The sequence below is a fragment of the Oncorhynchus kisutch genome, unplaced genomic scaffold (assembly GCF_002021735.2).
Source record: "Oncorhynchus kisutch isolate 150728-3 unplaced genomic scaffold, Okis_V2 Okis04b-Okis11a_hom, whole genome shotgun sequence".
NCBI lineage: Eukaryota > Metazoa > Chordata > Actinopteri > Salmoniformes > Salmonidae > Oncorhynchus > Oncorhynchus kisutch.
This window is the reverse complement of record NW_022261981.1, coordinates 11,474,001-11,495,426: the sequence shown is the minus strand read 5'-3', so window position 1 is coordinate 11,495,426 and position 21,426 is coordinate 11,474,001. Positions and strand designations below refer to the sequence as shown.

The 21,426-nt window shown below is 45.5% G+C and overlaps 1 protein-coding gene across 1 annotated transcript in view; it reads left to right on the top strand.

Annotated features, from left to right (window-relative positions):
- LOC109879649 (ankyrin-3) overlaps positions 1 to 20,638 on the top strand; it is a 90,905-nt gene extending 70,267 nt beyond the window's left edge. Inside the window, exons 8-16 of the mRNA XM_031813065.1 lie at positions 2,677 to 2,775; positions 5,059 to 5,157; positions 6,590 to 6,688; positions 6,764 to 6,961; positions 9,057 to 9,155; positions 10,311 to 10,409; positions 11,001 to 11,099; positions 13,430 to 13,627; positions 20,507 to 20,638. Coding sequence (XP_031668925.1) covers positions 2,677 to 2,775; positions 5,059 to 5,157; positions 6,590 to 6,688; positions 6,764 to 6,961; positions 9,057 to 9,155; positions 10,311 to 10,409; positions 11,001 to 11,099; positions 13,430 to 13,627; positions 20,507 to 20,638 — 1,122 coding nt within the window. The remainder of the gene's footprint in view (positions 1 to 2,676; positions 2,776 to 5,058; positions 5,158 to 6,589; positions 6,689 to 6,763; positions 6,962 to 9,056; positions 9,156 to 10,310; positions 10,410 to 11,000; positions 11,100 to 13,429; positions 13,628 to 20,506) is intronic.
- Positions 20,639 to 21,426: the final 788 nt, after the last annotated feature.

The following is a 21,426-nucleotide window of genomic DNA, read 5'->3' as shown; positions in this document are numbered from 1 at the left end:
GACATTTTTTTTTTTTTTTTTTTTTTTTTTCATTTCACCTTTATTTAACCAGGTAGGCTAGTTGAGAACAAGTTCTCATTTGCAACTGCGACCTGGCCAAGATAAAGCATAGCAGTGTGAGCATACAACAAAGAGTTACACATGGAGTAAACAATTAACAAGTCAATAACACAGTAGAAAACGAAGGGGGGGTCTATATACAATGTGTGCAAAAGGCATGAGGAGGTAGGCAAATAATTACAATTTTGCAGATTAACACTGGAGTGATAAAAGATCAGATGGTCATGTACAGGTAGAGATATTGGTGTGCAGAAGAGCAGAAAAGTAAATAAATAGAAACAGTACGGGGATGAGGTAGGTGAAAAGGGTGGGCTATTTACCAATAGACTATGTACAGCTGCAGCGATCGGTTAGCTGCTCAGATAGCTGATGTTTGAAGTTGGTGAGGGAGATAAAAGTCTCCAACTTCAGCGATTTTTGCAATTCGTGATGTTTTTTTGCAAAACATGATGTTAGAGCTGGTTAACATGATGCTAGAGTTGGTTAGAGCTGGTTAACATGATGTTAGAGTTGGTTAGAGCTGGTTGACATGATGTTAGAGCTGGTTAACATGATGTTAGAGTTGGTTAGAGCTGGTTGACATGATGTTAGAGCTGATTAACATGATGTTAGAGTTGGTTAGAGCTGGTTAGCGTGATGTTAGAGTTGGTTAGCGTGATGTTAGAGTTGGTTAACTTGATGTTAGAGTTGGTTAGCGTGATGTTAGAGCTGGTTAGCATGATGTTAGAGTTGGTTAGAGCTGGTAACATGATGTTAGAGTTGGTTAGAGCTGGTTAGCGTGATGTTAGAGTTGGTTAGCGTGATGTTAGAGTTGGTTAGCGTGATGTTAGAGTTGGTTAACTTGATGTTAGAGTTGGTTAGCGTGATGTTAGAGCTGGTTAGCATGATGTTAGAGTTGGTTAGAGCTGGTAACATGATGTTAGAGTTGGTTAGAGCTGGTTAGCGTGATGTTAGAGTTGGTTAGCGTGATGTTAGAGTTGGTTAGCGTGATGTTAGAGTTGGTTAGCGTGATGTTAGAGCTGGTTAGCATGATGTTAGAGTTGGTTAGAGCTGGTAACATGATGTTAGAGTTGGTTAGAGTTGGTTAGCGTGATGTTAGAGTTGGTTAGCGTGATGTTAGAGTTGGTTAGCGTGATGTTAGAGTTGGTTAGCGTGATGTTAGAGCTGGTTAGCATGATGTTAGAGTTGGTTAGAGCTGGTAACATGATGTTAGAGTTGGTTAGAGTTGGTTAGCGTGATGTTAGAGCTGGTTAGCGTGATGTTAGAGTTGGTTAGCGTGATGTTAGAGTTGGTTAGCGTGATGTTAGAGCTGGTTAGCATGATGTTAGAGTTGGTTAGAGCTGGTAACATGATGTTAGAGTTGGTTAGAGCTGGTTAGCGTGATGTTAGAGTTGGTTAGCGTGATGTTAGAGTTGGTTAGCGTGATGTTAGAGTTGGTCCAATGCCTCTCTGACAAATATGTATATATGCTTAATCCATTCCTGACTTAGATTTACGTGTATTTTGAGAATATGATATTAGTTGTTAGATATTACTGCACTGTCGCTTCTAGAAGCACAAGCATTTCACTACACCTGCAATAACATCTGTATGTGGCCAATAACATTTGACTTGATTTGGTTAGCATGATGTTAGAGCTGGTTAACATGATGTTAGAGTTGGTTAACATGATGTTAGAGCTGGTTAACATGATGTTAGAGTTGGTTAACATGATGTTAGAGTTGGTTAACATGATGTTAGAGTTGGTTAACATGATGTTAGAGCTGGTTAACATGATGTTAGAGCTGGTTAACATGATGTTAGAGCTGGTTAACATGATGTTAGAGCTGGTTAACATGATGTTAGAGTTGGTTAACATGATGTTAGAGTTGGGGATGGTGATGATGCAGTAAGTTTGTCTCCTGGCCTCTGTGTCAGCACCACAGGCTGAGTTCTGTGATGAGGTACTGTAAGACACCATTGGACCCCAGGAAGACTAGCGGTTGCCAAGGTGCCAGCTATTGTGGATCCAAATAAAGAATAAAGGAAGCTATCCTCCAGCAGCAGAGACCCAGTCCACTAGTCCCTCTCAGTGGGTGTCTCTGCCTTAACATCCCCAGGCTTGTGCATGACTCTAACCCAGGCAGGAGAACTCTAACCCAGGCACCGTGAGGCAGGCAGGTGTCGGTCAGCAGAAAGCCCTAGTGATGGCTGCAGCATCAACAGTCCTCTACTCTAAATGTGTCTATGCTGCTTTTTCTGTTCCCCAACAGCGAACACAGCTAACAGGCCTACTGTAGATCACAGTTCCACCCAGCACTACTGTAGTGTATAGTCAAGTACAACATCTGCTTCAGACAACTTGAAGTTCACAACTGATGAACTGAAACTCTATGGAGGAACTATAGACTAGTGGTCGTTTCTACCATATTTCATATACCAGTCATTTACTTTAAAATCAGTGAAGGGAAGTGAACAAGCGCACACTTTGGGAGGAAGGAGATCATTGGGCTGTAGGAAGGGTCTGCAGTGTGTCTGATCAAAGAGCAGTCCCATTTGGCTATGACGGTGTGAGAGGCTGCTCTGATTGGTTGTGTTGTGACTGAGTGCTGATGTCATGATGTGTCTGTTTTCTAGAGTGGCTTTACTCCGCTGCACATTGCTGCTCACTACGGCAACATCAACGTGGCAACGCTCCTCCTCAACCGCGGCGCCGCCGTGGACTTCAAGGCCAGGGTAAGACTCCTCTAAAACAAGGCCAGGGTAAGACTCCTCTAAAAGAAGACCGGGGTAAGACTCCTCTAAAAGAAGACCAGGGTAAGACTCCTCTAAACCAAGGCCAGGGTAAGACTCCTCTAAACCAAGGCCAGGGTAAGACTCCTCTAAAGCCTCTTAGGGCTGCAGCCCTGTACAGGGATCAACATCAGCAGAAATCAGCGGAAATTTCAGAGTGACAACTAATAGTACTCGATACAACTCAAACTTTCATTAAAACACACATGCAGGGTACTCAATTAAAGCTACACTCGTTGTGAATCTAGCCAACATGTCAGATTTTTTAAATGCTTTTCGGCGAAAGCATGAGAAGCTATTATCTGATAGCATGCAAACCCCGAAATACCCAAAGGGGACGTAAACAGAATAATTAGCGTAGCCGGCAATACACAAAACGCAGAAATAAAATATAAAACATTCATTACCTTTGACGAGCTTCTTTGTTGGCACTCCTATATGTCCCATAAACATCACAATTGGGTCTTTTTTTCGAATAAATCCTGTAAATCCATGTATACCCAAAATGTCCATTTACGAAGCCCGTCTGATCCATGAAAAAGCATAATTCCAAAACGCAACGTCATTTTTTTTTATTAAAAAAGTTGCCTATAAACTTTGACAAAACACTTCAAACTACTTTTGTAATCCAACTTTAGGTATTAGTAAACGTTAATAATCGATCAAATTGATCACGGGGCGATCTGTATTCAATAGCAGCACGTTTTGAAATGATGGTCCATTCTCTCTCTCCAAACTTCCTGCTGTGTACTCGATAACAGGAAGTGCCTATTTCTCATCTGACCAAGGATTAACTTCAATCTAAATGCCAGTACTGGCGACATCGTGTGGAAGCTGTAGGCATTGTAAACTGGACGCTATCTATTTTCCCTTGCCATAGACATCACAGAGACTGGCTGCGGGATATTTTTTTTTTTTTTTGTGAACAGTTTTCCTTGGGATTTTGCCTGCTAAACATGTTCTGTTATAGTCACAGACATGATGCAACCAGTTGTATAAACTTCAGAGTGTTTTCTATCCACACATACTAATCATATGCATATACTATATTCCTGGCATGAGTAGCAGGACGTTTAAATTTTGCCCGATTTTTTACCAAAAGTTATGAAAATTCGCAGCCTCCTTAAAAGTTTTCCTCATAAACAAGGCCAGGGTAAGACTCCTCTAAAACAAGGCCAGGGTAAGACTCCTCTAAAACAAGGCCAAGGTAAGACTCCTCTAAAACAAGGCCAGGGTAAGACTCCTCTAAAACAAGGCCAGGGTAAGACTCCTCTAAATCAAGATCAGGGTAAGACTCCTCTAAATCAAGATCAGGGTAAGACCCTCTAAAGCAATACCAGGGTAAGACTCCTCTAAAAGAAGACCAGGGTAAGACTCCTCTAAAAGAAGACCAGGGTAAGACTCCTCTAAAAGAAGACCAGGGTAAGACTCCTCTAAAACAAGGCCAGGGTAAGAGTCCTCTAAAATATGACCAGGGTAAGACCCATCAGGCCTGTTTCCATCCAGCCCAGGTCTAGAATGTGCTTAGGGCCCTGAATGTGCAGGGTAGTACCCAATAGCCCCTGCAGATATCATTCTACAGCTGCTGGAGTCAGTCTGCACTCACCCTGCCAAGGCCCTTACACATGGACACACCCTGCCAAGGCTCTCAGTTGGTCATATCCCTGCACTATGAAATATGAGCCTATAGATGCTTATAGGTGCACATCATGCATTTACTCTGTCATAGCACGTGATTTGAGCTGGTTTGAGCTGATATATGAGTACCATTAGCTGTCACTAGAGGGAGGTGTTCTTCAGCCCAGTACCACAGACTACCTCAGACCTGACTGTCCTGCAGACACAGTTCACTAACCCCAGTACCACAGACTACCTCAGACCTGACTGTCCTGCAGACACAACTGACAGTGATACTGTACTTTAGGTTAAGTGTTAGGTTAGGTGTTAAGGGTATCTTCATAGGGTGTAGCTGTTTACAATACACCCAGAACATACCACTGATAACCTGCTGGTTGTGTCATTCAAAGTGCTGTATGTGTGGGTATTGTCTTAATGTCTAATCTGATGGAAATAATGACTATACTGTATGTGTGGGTATTGTCTTAATGTCTAATCTGATTGAAATAATGACTATACTGTATGTGTGGTTATTATCTTAATGTTTAATCTGATGGAAATAATGACTGTACTGTATTTATGACTTGATGTTGTGTCTCCCCTTCTCAGAATGACATCACACCGCTGCATGTGGCTTCTAAGAGAGGGAATGGCAACATGGTGAAAGTTCTGCTGGAGAGGGGAGGCACGATAGACGCTAGGACTAAGGTTAGATATACACTGTACTACATTATACAACGGGTGGGTCTAATCCTGAATGCTGATTGGTTAAATCAGCATTCCAGCCGGCGTCTATTCCACAAGTTACCACCGGCTAAATCTATGACATTAAAATGCCTATTTACTCTGTTCCATCTGACTGCACAATCCACTGTCTCATCAGCCCAGCCAGGCAATTTATAACCTTTATCTCCACTATAAAAAGCATCTAGACATTATCTCACATTTCTTTTAGATTAACATTTAGTTTTAACAGCGGAGATTTGTATAAACCTTGCTGTCTGTCACTCTGACATTTTCAACATTGTTTCTATATTCATATTAGATCTCCAGCTGTCCCATAGTAATGTGTCGGGAGTCGGGACGAGACAAACAGGCAGGCAGCGTTTCTCAGACAGTCCAAATCATGAATCAGCTTGTATACTTTTTATGGATATATACAAAGAAATGTCAATTGAAAAAATTGTTAAATAAACTAAAGGAAGTGCAGCTAGTTTGTAGTCTTTCCAGCTTCAGTTTGAAGTGATTGTGTTAGCTGTGTTGTTGTCTAGCTCCTCTGAACAACGAGTGAGCAGTCCTGATGACCACATTTCCTACGCCAGGCTCATTGTTACGGATGTATCCAAATAAATGTCACTAGAAAACAACTTAAGCAAATGAAAATGCGGCTACTTTGCTGTGATTCTGGCTGTACTTTTTGACGTGATGGTAATTTAGCCGTAGTTGGCTAGCTAGCAAGCAAGGGATAAGGACGTTGCCAGCCACAATGGCAATGGAACATTCATCACTTTAGAAGTGTCTTTGTGTTTCCAAGTCACTAAATCTTCATTAGCGCCAATTGAGAATGCACTGCCTGTATGGCAGTACAACGCTCAGTCGGACCTCATAGAACTTTCCACGATGTAGTGACGCAACGTGAAACCTGTGAATTCTTAACATCTATGTTTCTGTTTGGGTGTATATTATGACATAAAGCCCTGTATGGAAGCTGATCTTCTCTAGTATTGTCTCAGTCCCAGATGTAACATGGTTGTTTTGACAATAGAAATAGCAATACTACTGTAAATTATTCATGTTTATTGTCCTACAGGAGGACTGGTCCATGGTCAGAATCATGTTTATTGTCCTACTGGAGGACTGGTCCGTGATCAGATTCATGTTTATTTTCCTACAGGAGGACTGGTCCATGGTCAGATTCATGTTTATTGTCCTACGGGAGGACTGGTCTGTGGTCAGATTCATGTTTATTGTCCTACAGGAGGACTGGTCTGTGGTCAGATTCATGTTTATTGTCCTACAGGAAGTCAATCTAGCTCACACACAACATACACAAAACATCTAGAAAGCCCAGCAGGAAAGAACCAATAGTCAGAGATCCAGTAAGTAACCTGTGTAATGCTCTACTTCCCCTTAACCCCAGGACGGTCTGACCCCTCTCCACTGTGGCGCCAGGAGCGGACATGAACAGGTGCTGGAGATGCTGCTAGACAGAGGAGCACCCATCCTGTCCAAAACTAAGGTACAGTAAATATGACAATGTATTTCTCTCTCTGTCCCTGTCCCCCCTCTAAACTGTCTGTCTGTCCCCCTCCAGAACGGTCTGTCTCCCCTCCACATGGCCACCCAAGGGGACCATCTGAACTGTGTTCAGCTCCTGCTACACCACGAGGTTCCTGTTGATGATGTCACCAACGACTATCTGACGGCCCTGCATGTCGCCGCCCACTGCGGACACTACAAGGTCGCAAAGGTCATTGTGGACAAGAAGGCCAATCCCAACGCTAAAGCACTGGTAAGCATCAGTCACACTGTGTATTAAAATCGCTGTTAGATGTTAGCTTAGCTTAAGCTTAGCATTATTTTAGTAATAGGTTAGCATTAACTTTAGCAGTAGCTACTCTTCCTGGGATCCACACTAAATTGGAAACACAGAACAGTGACATGGGAACAGTAACATCACTTCCTGTTGTATATCATTCTGCCTCATCCAGTCCACAGCCTCTGAGGCTGACAGTAAAGTGTGTTGGCTGGCTGCAGGGTTAGGGCTAGGGTTTATGGCGTCAGGCAGCCACTAGTATACTGGCATGGTGTTTAGTCATTGGAACAGAATGACTGAAGTTTAGAGAGAAAAAGGAAGAAGTAAAGAGGGAACTGAAGAAATAACAGCCAGAGGCCAGTTACTGTAACTCCACATGTTTATCTGGTTAGTATCTTGTTAGCTGTGTGTTTACCAGGCTGGTTAGCTGTGTGTTAACCAGGCTGGTTAGCTGTGTGTTAACCAGGCTGTTTAGCTGTGTGTTAACCAGGCTGGTTAGCTGTGTGTTAACCAGGCTGGTTAGCTGTGTGTTAACCAGGCTGTTTAGCTGTGTGTTAACCAGGCTGGTTAGCTGTGTGTTAACCAGGCTGGTTAGCTGTGTGTTAACCAGGCTGGTTAGCTGTGTGTTAACCAGGCTGGTTAGCTGTGTGTTAACCAGGCTGGTTAGCTGTGTGTTAACCAGGTTGGTTAGCTGTGTGTTAACCAGGCTGGTTAGCTGTGTGTTAACCAGGCTGGTTAGCTGTGTGTTAACCAGGCTGGTTAGCTGTGTGTTAACCAGCCAGGACATCTGTAGAGTTGTGTTGTGTGTTAACCAGCCAGGATATCTGTAGAGTTGTGTTGTGTGTTAACCAGGCTGGTTAGCTGGGTGTTAACCAGGCTGGATGCTGCCAGGACATCTGTAGAGTTGTGTTGTGTGTTAACCAGCCAGGACATCTGTAGAGTTGTGTTGTGTGTTAACCAGCCAGGACATCTATAGAGTTGTGTTGTGTGTTAACCAGCCAGGACATCTGTAGAGTTGTGCTGTGTGTTAACCAGGCTGGACATCTGTAGAGTTGTGTTGTGTGTTAACCAGCCAGGACATCTATAGAGTTGTGTTGTGTGTTAACCAGCCAGGACATCTATAGAGTTGTGTTGTGTGTTAACCAGCCAGGACATCTGTAGAGTTGTGTTGTGTGTTAACCAGCCAGGATATCTGTAGAGTTGTGTTGTGTGTTAACCAGGCTGGTTAGCTGTGTGTTAACCAGGCTGGATGCTGCCAGGACATCTGTAGAGTTGTGTTGTGTGTTAACCAGCCAGGACATCTGTAGAGTTGTGTTGTGTGTTAACCAGCCAGGACATCTGTAGAGTTGTGCTGTGTGTTAACCAGCCAGGACATCTGTAGAGTTGTGTTGTGTGTTAACCAGCCAGGACATCTGTAGAGTTGTGTTGTGTGTTAACCAGCCAGGACATCTGTAGAGTTGTGCTGTGTGTTAACCAGCCAGGACATCTGTAGAGTTGTGTTGTGTGTTAACCAGCCAGGACATCTGTAGAGTTGTGCTGTGTGTTAACCAGCCAGGACATCTGTAGAGTTGTGTTGTGTGTTAACCAGCCAGGACATCTATAGAGTTGTTGTGTGTTAACCAGTCAGGACATCTATAGAGTTGTGTTGTGTGTTAACCAGGCTGGACATCTATAGAGTTGTGTTGTGTGTTAACCAGCCAGGACATCTATAGAGTTGTGTTGTGTGTTAACCAGCCAGGACATCTATAGAGTTGTGTTGTGTGTTAACCAGCCAGGACATCTGTAGAGTTGTGTTGTGTGTTAACCAGCCAGGACATCTATAGAGTTGTGTTGTGTGTTAACCAGCCAGGACATCTGTAGAGTTGTGTTGTGTGTTAACCAGCCAGGACATCTGTAGAGTTGTGCTGTGTGTTAACCAGCCAGGACATCTATAGAGTTGTGTTGTGTGTTAACCAGCCAGGACATCTGTAGAGTTGTGCTGTGTGTTAACCAGCCAGGACATCTGTAGAGTTGTGCTGTGTGTTAACCAGCCAGGACATCTATAGAGTTGTGCTGTGTGTTTTTCTTTTAGAATGGTTTCACTCCGCTCCACATCGCCTGCAAGAAGAACAGAATCAAAGTGATGGAACTGCTGCTGAAACACGGAGCGTCCATACAGGCAGTGACCGAGGTAGGAACTGAAACACGGAGCGTCTATACAGGCAGTGACCGAGGTAGGAACTGAAACACGGAGCGTCTATACAGGCAGTGACCGAGGTAGGAACTGACACGGAGTGTCCATACAGGCAGTGACCGAGGTAGGAGCTGAAACACGGAGCGTCCATACAGGCAGTGACCGAGGTAGGAACTGACACGGAGTGTCCATACAGGCAGTGACCGATGTAGGAGCTGAAACACGGAGCGTCCATACAGGCAGTGACCGAGGTAGGAACTGAAACACGGAGTGTCCATACAGGCAGTGGCCGAGGTAGGACCTGAAACACGCAGTGTCCATACAGGCAGTGACCGAGGTAGGAACTGAAACACGGAGCGTCTATACAGGCAGTGACCGAGGTAGGAGATGAAACACGGAGCGTCTATACAGGCAGTGACCGAGGTAGGAACTGAAACACGGACTGTCCATACAGGCAGTGACCGAGGTAGGAACTGAAACACGGAGCGTCTATACAGGCAGTGACCGAGGTAGGAGATGAAACACGGAGCGTCTATACAGGCAGTGACCGAGGTAGGAATTGAAACACGGAGCGTCCATACAGGCAGTTACCGAGGTAGGAACTTCAGAAGACCTACAGAGGAACACCTAACTAACTTTACAAAAACTACAGAAGACCTACAGAGGACCTACTAACTAACATGTTGTCTTCTGACTGACTGTGTCTCTCTGTTCAACCATTCTAGAATGAATCTCTGTTCTGTGGTGTTTGTCTTTGATAGGTGGACATGGACACTAAGTTCTGGTGATTGGAGTTGTTTGCTACAGACTGTTTGAAGTGGTTTTTGAAGTGAATAGAAGTATCTGAGTTAGCTGAGGTTCTGTGTTAGGAGTTTTATCCGGACATGACACATGTTGCTGACAGGGTCTTGAGGAGGAAGGCTTGGTGCTGGTCAGAGGGGCTGGCTCTGGTATCAGTTTTTACCAGAAAAGGGCCAGATAACTTTTATTGTGAGCTAGGGGCTTTGGGCTATGCACTCGGTGAACTGCCTACAACTTTAAAGCGGACTCTCTGTCTCTGTTCCAGCGGAGTCTCTTGTTCCTAGAATAACTCTGTGTCTCCATTTCAATCGGGTCTCTTGTTCCTAGCCTAACTCTGTGTCTCTGTTACAGTCGGGTCTCACTCCGATCCATGTGGCGGCTTTCATGGGACACGATAACATCGTCACTCAGCTGACGAATCATGGAGCTTCGCCAAACACAACTAATGTGGTGAGTCACAGAATATACTCTCTCCCTCTCTCTCCCTTTCTCCGTCTCTCTCTCTCTCTCTTTCTTACTATCTCTCTCTCTCTCTCGCTCTCTCTTTCTTACTATCTCTCTCTATCTCTCTCTTTCTCTCTCTCTCTGTGTTTGATAGAACCCTGGTACCTAACATGTGTGTTTGATAGAACCCTGGTACCTAACCTGTGTGTTTGATAGAACCCTGGTACCTAACCTGTGTGTTTGATAGAACCCTGGTACCTAACCTGTGTGTTTGATAGAACCCGGGTACTTAAACCTGTGTGTTTGATAGAACCCTGGTACCTAACCTGTGTGTTTGATAGAACCCTGGTACCTAACCTGTGTGTTTGATAGAACCCTGGTACTTAAACCTGTGTGTTTGATAGAAGCCTGGTACCTAACCTCTGTGTTTGATAGAACCCTGGTACCTAACCTGTGTGTTTGATAGAACCCTGGTACCTAACATGTGTGTTTGATAGAACCCTGGTACTTAAACCTGTGTGTTTGATAGAACCCTGGTACCTAACCTGTGTGTTTGTGAAGTAACATATCTAACCTGTGTGTATCTCTGAGTTCCAGAGGGGAGAGACTGCGCTCCACATGGCAGCGAGGGCCGGCCAGGCTGGCGTGGTCAAATACCTGGTTCAGAGCGGAGCCAGAGTGGAGGTCAAGGCCAAGGTAGGACTGGCGAAAAACCCAATACTGACTGGAGAAAAACCCAATACTGACTGGAGGGAATCCCCCATACTGACGGCAGAGAATCTCCCATACTGACTGGAGAGAATCTCCCATACTGACTAGAGAATCCCCCATACTGACTGGAGAGAATCCCCCATACTGACTGGAGAGAATCCCCCATACTGACTAGAGAATCTCCCATACTGACTGGAGAGAATCTCCCATACTGACTGGAGACAAACCCAATACTGACTGGAGAGAATCCCCCATACTGACTGGAGAGAATCCCCCATACTGACTGGAGAGAATCCCCCATACTGACTGGAGAGAATCCCCCATACTGACTGGAGACAAACCCAATACTGACTGGAGAGAATCCCCCATACTGACTGGAGAGAATCTCCCATACTGACTGGAGAGAATCCCCCATACTGACTGGAGAGAATCTCCCATACTGACTGGAGAGAATCCCCCATACTGACTGGAGAGAATCTCCCATACTGACTGGAGAGAATCCCCCATACTGACTGGAGACAAACCCAATACTGACTGGAGAGAATCCCCCATACTGACTGGAGACAAACCCAATACTGACTGGAGAGAATCCCCCATACTGACTGGAGAGAATCCCCCATACTGACTGGAGAGAATCCCCCATACTGACTGGAGAGAATCCCCCATACTGACTGGAGAGAATCCCCCATACTGACTGGAGAGAATCCCCCATACTGACTGGAGAGAATCCCCCATACTGACTGGAGAGAATCTCCCATACTGACTGGAGAGAATCTCCCATACTGACTAGAGAATCCCCCATACTGACTGGAGAGAATCCCCCATACTGACTGGAGAGAATCCCCCATACTGACTGGAGAGAATCCCCCATACTGACTGGAGAGAATCCCCCATACTGACTGGAGAGAATCTCCCATACTGACTGGAGAGAATCCCCCATACTGACTGGAGAGAATCCCCCATACTGACTGGAGAGAATCCCCCATACTGACTGGAGAGAATCCCCCATACTGACTGGAGAGAATCCCCCATACTGACTGGAGAGAATTCCCCCATACTGACTGGAGAGAATCCCCCATACTGACTGGAGACAAACCCAATACTGACTGGAGAAAATCCCCCATACTGACTGGAGACAAACCCAATACTGACTGGAGAGAATCCCCCATACTGACTGGAGAGAATCCCCCATACTGACTGGAGAGAATCTCCCATACTGACTGGAGAGAATCCCCCATACTGACTGGAGAGAATCCCCCATACTGACTGGAGAGAATCCCCCATACTGACTGGAGAGAATCCCCCATACTGACTGGAGAGAATCCCCCATACTGACTGGAGAGAATCCCCCATACTGACTGGAGACAAACCCAATACTGACTGGAGAAAATCCCCCATACTGACTGGAGACAAACCCAATACTGACTGGAGAGAATCCCCCATACTGACTGGAGAGAATCTCCCATACTGACTGGAGAGAATCCCGACTGGTGTAGCTAGTAATTTTAGTAGTTCTATGGCCTATTTATTGTCCTCACGCCATTTGCACACACTGTATATAGACTTTCTTTTTTTTTCTATTGTGTTATTGACTGTATGTTTGTTTATTCCTTGTGTAACTCTGTGTTGTTGTTTCTGTCGCAATTCTTTGCTTTATCTTGGCCAGGTCGCAGTTGTAAATGAGAACTTGTTCTCGACTAGCCTACCTGGTTAAATAAAGGTGTTCTCAACTAGCCTACCTGGTTAAATAAAGGTGTTCTCAACTAGCCTACCTGGTTAAATAAAGGTGTTCTCAACTAGCCTACCTGGTTAAATAAAGGTGTTCTCAACTAGCCTACCTGGTTAAATAAAGGTGAAATAAAGCAAGTTAAAAAGAATATTTAAAAATTACATAAAAATAAGGTCTTGTTATTGGTGGAGTTATTATATTAACATAAGGTATTGTTATTGATGGAGTTATTATATTAACATAAGGTATTGTTATTGGTGGAGTTATTATATTAACATACGGTATTGTTATTGGTGGAGTTATTATATTAACATAAGGTCTTGTTATTGGTGGAGTTATTATATTAACATAAGGTATTGTTATTGGTGGAGTTATTATATTAACATACGGTATTGTTATTGGTGGAGTTATTATATTTAAATGAGGTATTGTTAGCCATGTGGAGTATTTACAGTTGGATTACTATATATACTTTGACTTGTTGTCACAGTTAAGCTTAAGAAAAATGTTTTTTGGTGGTCTGTTGAAGTGTCTTTGCTCATGTTTGTCTCCTGTCTGTCCTCTAACCCTCTGTCCCTGTCTCCAGGACAACCAGACCCCGCTCCACATCTCCAGTCGTCTGGGGAAGCCTGACATCGTGCTGTATCTGCTGCAGAATGGGGCGTGTCCTGACGCCACTACCACCTCTGGCTACACCCCCCTACACCTGGCTGCCAAAGAGGGACACAGAGACGTCTCCTCAGTCCTCCTAGACCAGGGGGCTTCTCCAGACATCACTACCAAGGTACACACTACACCCAACACACTTCACTCTATACACTTTACCCGACACACTACTAACCCTATTAGAGAGGGACACAGAGACGTCTCCTCAGTCCTCCTTGACCAGGGGGCTTCTCCAGACATCACTACCAAGGTACACACTACACCCAACACACTTCACTCTATACACTTTACCCGACACACTACTAACCCTATTAGAGAGGGACACAGAGACATCACCTCAGTCCTCCTTGACCAGGGGGCTTCTCCAGACATCACTACCAAGGTACACACTACACCCAACACACTTCACTCTACACACTTCACACTACTAACCCTACACACTACTAACCCTATTAGAGAGGGACACAGAGACGTCTCCTCAGTCCTCCTTGACCAGGGGGCTTCTCCAGACATCACTACCAAGGTACACACTACACCCAACACACTTCACTCTATACACTTTACCCTACACACTACACACTACTAACCCTATTAGAGAGGGACACAGAGACGTCTCCTCAGTCCTCCTTGACCAGGGGGCTTCTCCAGACATCACTACCAAGGTACACACTACACCCAACACACTTCACTCTATACACTTTACCCTACACACTACTAACCCTATTAGAGAGGGACACAGAGACATCACCTCAGTCCTCCTTGACACTACTTTACACTTTGCACTACACACTACACCCTACACACTACACCCTACACACAGAGTTATAACTAGTTCCACTGGAGGAGGGTTAGAGTTATAACTATAGTTCCACTGGAGGAGGGTTAGAGTTATAACTAGTTCCACTGGAGGAGGGTTAGAGTTATAACTATAGTTCCCTGGAGGAGGGTTAGAGTTATAACTATAGTTCCCTGGAGGAGGGTTAGAGTTATAACTATAGTTCCACTGGAGGAGGGTTAGAGTTATAACTAGTTCCACTGGAGGAGGGTTAGAGTTATAACTATAGTTCCACTGGAGGAGGGTTAGAGTTATAACTATAGTTCCACTGGAGGAGGGTTAGAGTTATAACTATAGTTCCCTGGAGGAGGGTTAGAGTTATAACTATAGTTCCCTGGAGGAGGGTTAGAGTTATAACTATAGTTCCACTGGAGGAGGGTTAGAGTTATAACTATAGTTCCCTGGAGGAGGGTTAGAGTTATAACTAGTTCCACTGGAGGAGGGTTAGAGTTATAACTATAGTTCCCTGGAGGAGGGTTAGAGTTATAACTATAGTTCCACTGGAGGAGGGTTAGAGTTATAACTATAGTTCCACTGGAGGAGGGTTAGAGTTTTAGCTAGTTCCACTGCAGTAGTCTGCTGATTGATTCAGAGTGTTTCCATGGCTAGCAGGTAGCGTGACATCATACACCACAGCATCTGTATCGTTCCATTAGCAGCAGGCTGGCTGCTGGCAGAGGTCACATAGTGAATGGTGATTCTGCATTTATAGTTAGCATTAAAGCAAAGTGGTCTTTGTTTTGCTTATATTATCATGCTGCTTGACCTCTATGGGTACAGTGAGTGGTATCAACAGTTAGTAGTATGAAAGGTTAGGGCTAATAAAGGTTGGGGTTATTGAATGGTTCATCTGGGGTTAGAGAGAATGGTATCAGCAGTTAGGGTCAGTTAAGGTTAGGGTTGGTGTGATGAATGGTTCATCCGGGGTTAGAGAGAATGGTATCAGCAGTTAGGGTTAGTGGTATTAATGGTTAGGGTTAGTACTGGTTAGGGTTAGTGGTATGAATGGTTGATCTGGGGTTAGAGAGAGGGGTATCAGCAGTTAGGGTTAGTACTGGTTAGCGTTAGTGGTATGAATGGTTGATCTGGGGTTAGAGAGAGGGGTATCAACAGTTAGGGTTAGTACTGGTTAGGGTTAGTGGTATTAATGGTTAGGGTTAGTACTGGTTAGGGTTAGTGGTATGAATGGTTGATCTGGGGTTAGAGAGAGTGGTATCAACAGTTAGGGTTAGTTAAGGTTAGGGTTAGTGGTATGAATGTTTAGGGTTAGTTAAGGTTAAGGTTAGTGGTATGAATGGTTGATCTGGGGTTAGAGAGAGTGGTATCAGCAGTTAGGGTTAGTACTGGTTAGGGTTAGTGGTATGAATGGTTAGGGTTAGTACTGGTTAGGGTTAGTGGTATGAATGGATGATCTGGGGTTAGAGAGAGTGGTATCAACAGTTAGGGTTAGTACTGGTTAGGGTTAGTGGTATGAATGGTTAGGGTTAGTACTGGTTAGGTTTAGTGGTATGAATGGTTGATCTGGGGTTAGAGAGAGTGGTATCAGCAGTTAGGGTTAGTACTGGTTAGGGTTAGTGGTATGAATGGTTAGGGTTAGTACTGGTTAGGGTTAGTGGTATGAATGGTTAGGGTTAGTACTGGTTAGGGTTAGTGTGATGAATGGTTGATCTGGGGTTAGAGAGAGTGGTATCAGCAGTTAGGGTTAGTACTGGTTAGGGTTAGTGGTATTAATGGTTAGGGTTAGTACTGGTTGGGGTTAGTGGTATGAATGGTTGATCTGGGGTTAGAGAGAGTGGTATCAGCAGTTAGGGTTAGTACTGGTTAGGGTTAGTGGTATTAATGGTTAGGGTTAGTACTGGTTGGGGTTAGTGGTATGAATGGTTGATCTGGGGTTAGAGAGAGTGGTATCAGCAGTTAGGGTTAGTACTGGTTAGGGTTAGTGGTATTAATGGTTAGGGTTAGTACTGGTTGGGGTTAGTGGTATGAATGGTTGATCTGGGGTTAGAGAGAGTGGTATCAGCAGTTAGGGTTAGTACTGGTTAGGGTTAGTGGTATGAATGGTTGATCTGGGGTTAGAGAGAGTGGTATCAGCAGTTAGGGTTGAAGTTAGTGGTGTAACCGGTTGATGTTTCACTGCCTTGCTTCACAACAGAGGACTCTGTTGTGTAACTGAGTTGTGGGTATCGTTATTCATTATCGTTGTAATGGATCAACACTTTAATGAACTGTGACACAGTCCATGGAAATGACTATCTCCATGTACAGTTGGTTCAACTTCTCTCTGTCATGTGAGTCTTGTTGGGGAATAATCACAATTAGTTGGTAACATAGGTAAGATGTTTTATATTCATCATATGTTTGTAAGTTATTTCTCATCAGAATGTGTTTGTATAATACTGTGGCGGGGTTGCAGTATCTGTCCTCTGTAAAGACTAAGTTATTTGGGCCGGAGAGAGGGGAGAGGTCAAGCGTGTATCTCTTGGCTCCACAATGTCTGTGTGCCAGTCAATGTGTCTCTGTGATCTTGTCAAGATAGGATGGATTTGATATATGCCTGTTGATATGGAGGATTTGTTTAGGTTCTGAGTTTGAGAAAATAACATAGTTTAGGAGACAAAGCTGAACGATAAATTATGGCCAAGGCTGTCTGGCTATGTGTGTCTTTGCTATAAAGGATCTCAGTTGCAATGTGTAAGGGTCTCTCAGAGAATTCATTGATAGACACTGAATTGATCTGAGAGTCACAGGGTTGCGATGGAGCTCATATAATTAAAGATGGACTTTTGGATAACTAACTCTGACTTGTGTGTGGTTTGCTCTCATGATTTGGTAAATACAGGAAATGTCCACGACAGTCTGCTGTTCTATGTTATAATCAGCTTCATTCTATAGCTGGAGGACTCCTGATATCTCCAGGAGTAATGTCTTTATCTGTTGTGGTCTAGTACTGTCTTTATCTGTTGTGGTCTAGTACTGTCTTTATCGGTTGTGGTCTAGTACTGTCTTTATCGGTTGTGGTCTAGTACTGTCTTTATCTGTTGTGGTCTAGTACTGTCTTTATCTGTTGTGGTCTAGTAATGTCTTTATCTGTTGTGGTCTAGTACTGTCTTTTTGCTAGCTAGCGCCATCTACTGTAAGTGCTGGCTGTCTTCCCAATGGTCTACTTGGTGTGTGAACTGCTGACTGTCTTCCCAGTGGTCTACTTGGTGTGTGAACTGCTGACTGTCTTCCCAATGGTCTACTTGGTGTGTGAACTGCTGACTGTCTTCCCAATGGTCTACTTGGTGTGTGAACTGCTGACTGTCTTCCCAGTGGTCTACTTGGTGTGTGAACTGCTGACTGTCTTCCCAGTGGTCTACTTGGTGTGTGAACTGCTGACTGCTCATCATTTGCAGATAGTTGTTGACACATCAACCAGGATCAAGTGGCGGGGCAATTTGTGACTTGTGTTGGTGATCAGTGACTGTATTGGAGTGGTTCCACCTCTACAAGGCAGTCAGCATTAAGTGTTAGTTCTTCAGTCTCCCTTGGCTTCTCAGCGGCAGCTGTAAGCGGCAGTCACGTTTTGTCACAAAGACGGTTCTGCCGAGTTATTTGAGGAAGGAAAGAGAGGAAGTCTCCACACCACTCTCTCACTTGAGTATCTTACCTAGTTATATACACCTAGTTATTTATGTATCCACTGCTAAAGCCACTTTATACCACTCAAATTCTGCCTCTAACCCTAGGAAACTTTTTTACACCTTCTCCTTCCTTAATCCTCCACCCCCTCCCTCCTCCTTCTCTGCAGACGACTTTGCCAACCACTTTGAAAAAAAGGTTGACGATACCCTCTCCTCATTCACTCAGCCTATTGAGTCCACTGGTCTCACTCACACAGAACTACCCTACACCTTGACCTCTTTCTCCCCTCTCGCTCCAGATGACAGCCTGCGACTAGTGAGGTCTGGCCGCTCGACCCCATCCCCTTCTCTCTTCTCCAAGACAATCTCTGGAGACCTTCTCCCATTCCTCACTTCCCTCATCCCTGACCACTGGCTGCGCACCCTATGACTTCAAAATGGCCAGAGTCACTCCCCTCCTCAAGAAACCAAAACTCGACTCATGTGACGTCTAAAACTACAGACCTTTATCCCTTCTTTCTTTTCTTTCTAAAACACTTGAGCGTTCTGTCTCTGACCGACTCTCTCAGAACGATCTTCTGGACCCTAACCAGTCAGGCCTCAAGATGGGTCACTCAACACGATTCTGCTCTCCTCTGTGTCACAGAGGATCTTCTGGACCCTAACCAGTCAGGCTTCAAGACTGGTCACTCAACCAACTGACTCTCTCTCCTCTGTTCTCATCCTCGTAGATCTATCCGCTGCCTTTGACACTGTGAACCATCAGATCCTCCTCTACACCCTTTGAGGGCTGGGTGTCTCAGGCTCTATCAGATCCTCTTCTCCAACCTCTCAGGGCTGGGCATCTCAGGCTCTATCAGATCCTCCTCTCCACCCTCTTAGGGATGGGTGTCTCAGGCTCTATCAGATCCTCCTCTCCACCCTCTCAGGGCTGGGCGTCTCAGGCTCTATCAGATCCTCCTCTCCACCCTCTCAGGGCTGGGCGTCTCAGGCTCTATCAGATCCTCCTCTCCACCCTCTCAGGGCTGGGAGTCTCAGGCTCTATCAGATCCTCCTCTCCACCCTCTCAGGGCTGGGTGTCTCAGGCTCTATCAGATCCTCCTCTCCACCCTCTCAGGGCTGGGCGTCTCAGGCTCTATCAGAATCCTCCTCTCCACCCTCTCAGGCCTGGGCGTATCAGGCTCCACCCTCTCAGGGCTGGGCGTCTCAGGCGTCTCAGGTTCTCCACACTACTGGATTGCATCCTACCTGGCAGGCCGCTCCTACCAGGTGATGTGGAGAGGATCTGTGTCCGCACCACGTACTCTCTCTACTGGTGTCCCCCAGGGCTCGGTTCTAGGCCCTCTCCTCTTCTCTCCATACACCAAGTCACTCAGCTCCGTCATATCCTCACATGGTCTCTCCTATCATTGCTATGCAGATGACACAACTACTTTTCTCCTTCCCCCCTTCTGACACCCAGGTGGCGACACGCATCTCAGATATCTCAGCTTGGATGTCGGTCCTCCACCTCAGCCTCGACAATACGGAACTGCTCTTCCTCTCCATCCCGGTTGACGCCACAGTGTCGCCCTCCCAGAGTGCAAAGAACCTTGGCGTGACCCTGGACAACACCCTGTCGTTCTCTGCAAACATCAAAGCAGTGACCCATTCCTGCAGGTTCATATTCTACACATCTGTAGAGTACGACCTTCCCTCACAAAGGAAGCGGCGCAGGTCCTAATCGAGGCACTTGTCCTCTCCCGTCTGGACTACTGCAACTCACTGTTGGCTGGGCTCTCCACTTGTGCCATCCCACCCCTACGGGAGGGCAGCTCCACTCAGCCCAGTCAGCCCAGTCCCAAGCTCTTCTCTCCTGCTCAAGCCCAGTCCAAGCTCTTCTCTCCCGCTCAACCCAGTCCAAACTCTTCTCTCCCACTCAGCCCAGTCCAAGCTCTTCTCTCCCACTCAGCCCCCCTCCCACCTAGCTATCTGAAGATGAATATACTAACTACTGTGATATGTGGTTGTCCCACCTAGCTATCTGAATACACTAACTACTGTGATATGTGGTTGTCCCACCTAGCTATCTGAATATACTAACTACTGTGATATGTGGTTGTCTCACCTAGCTATCTGAATATACTAACTACTGTGATATGTGGTTGTCCCGACCTAGCTATCTGAATATAACTAATTACTGTGAATATGGTTGTGCCCGCCTAGCTATCTGATGATGAAAGCAACTAACTGTAAGGTGCGCTGGATAAGAGCTTCTGCTAAATGACTAACATGTAATAATCTATGATGTGATGCTGTGAGTGTTTGTTGTGGCTCATTGCTGTCTACTCCCTCTTTTCTCATCTCCTTTCCTCTCTCATTTCCTCTCTCATCTCCTCTCTGTACTCCTCTCTTCTCCATCATCTCCTCCCTGTCTCCTCTCTCCCTTTCATCACCTCCTCCTCTCCTTTCCTTCATCATCCTCCTTCTCCTTCCTTCCTCTCCTTCCTCCTCTCTCCTCCTCCTCTCCTTCCTCCTCTCCTCTCCTCCCCTCTTCCAGAAAGGCTTCACTCCCCTCCATGTTGCAGCTAATATGGGAAGATGGAAGTGGCCAACCTTCTGCTGCAGAGACACACTGCGCCCGATGCAGCTGGGAAGGTACCGTAGTCACCATGGAACAGGGATGAGCTAGTCTGGTAGTCAGTAGTGCATCTCACTGATAGTAATAGTAACGTACAGCACAGATAGTTCTCACGGATGTCATATGAGTTATTCTCATATTGGTTCATTATAATGTAACTACACATCAGTATTCTTGCAGTGCTTACTACCAGGTTTCCATCAACCTTTTAATTTGTCGGTAAAATGTGTTATTTGAGAAATGGCGGTGAAACGCCTTTGTGTGCAATATTGATTAACCACACATGGGAAGGAGCTTGGGAGTCACGTGGTGATATGTTGTGTGGTCCTCCCACTACGACTCCGGCTTGGAGCTACGCGATGATATTTGTGTGGTCCTCCCACTACGACGACTCGGCTTGGAGCTACGTGATGATATGTTGTGTGGTCCTCCCACTACGACTCCGGCTTGGAGCTACGCGATGATATGTTGTGTGGTCCTCCCCACTACGCCTCCCACTACGACGACTCCCGGTTCTTGGAGCTACTACGACGTGATGATGATTTTGTGTCCTCCTCCCACTACGACTCCGGCTTGGAGCTACGCGATGATATGTTTGTGTGGTCCTCCCACTACGACTCCGGCTTGGAGCTACGCGATGATATGTTGTGTGGTCCTCCCACTACGACGGACTACCGACTACGACTCCGCTTGGAGCTACGTGATGATATGTTGTGTGGTCCTCCCACCTCCCACTACGACTCCGGCTTGGAGCTACGTGATGATATGTTGTTGTGGTCCTCCACCTCCCACTACGACTCCGGCTTGGAGCTCGCGATGATATGTTGTGTGGTCCTCCC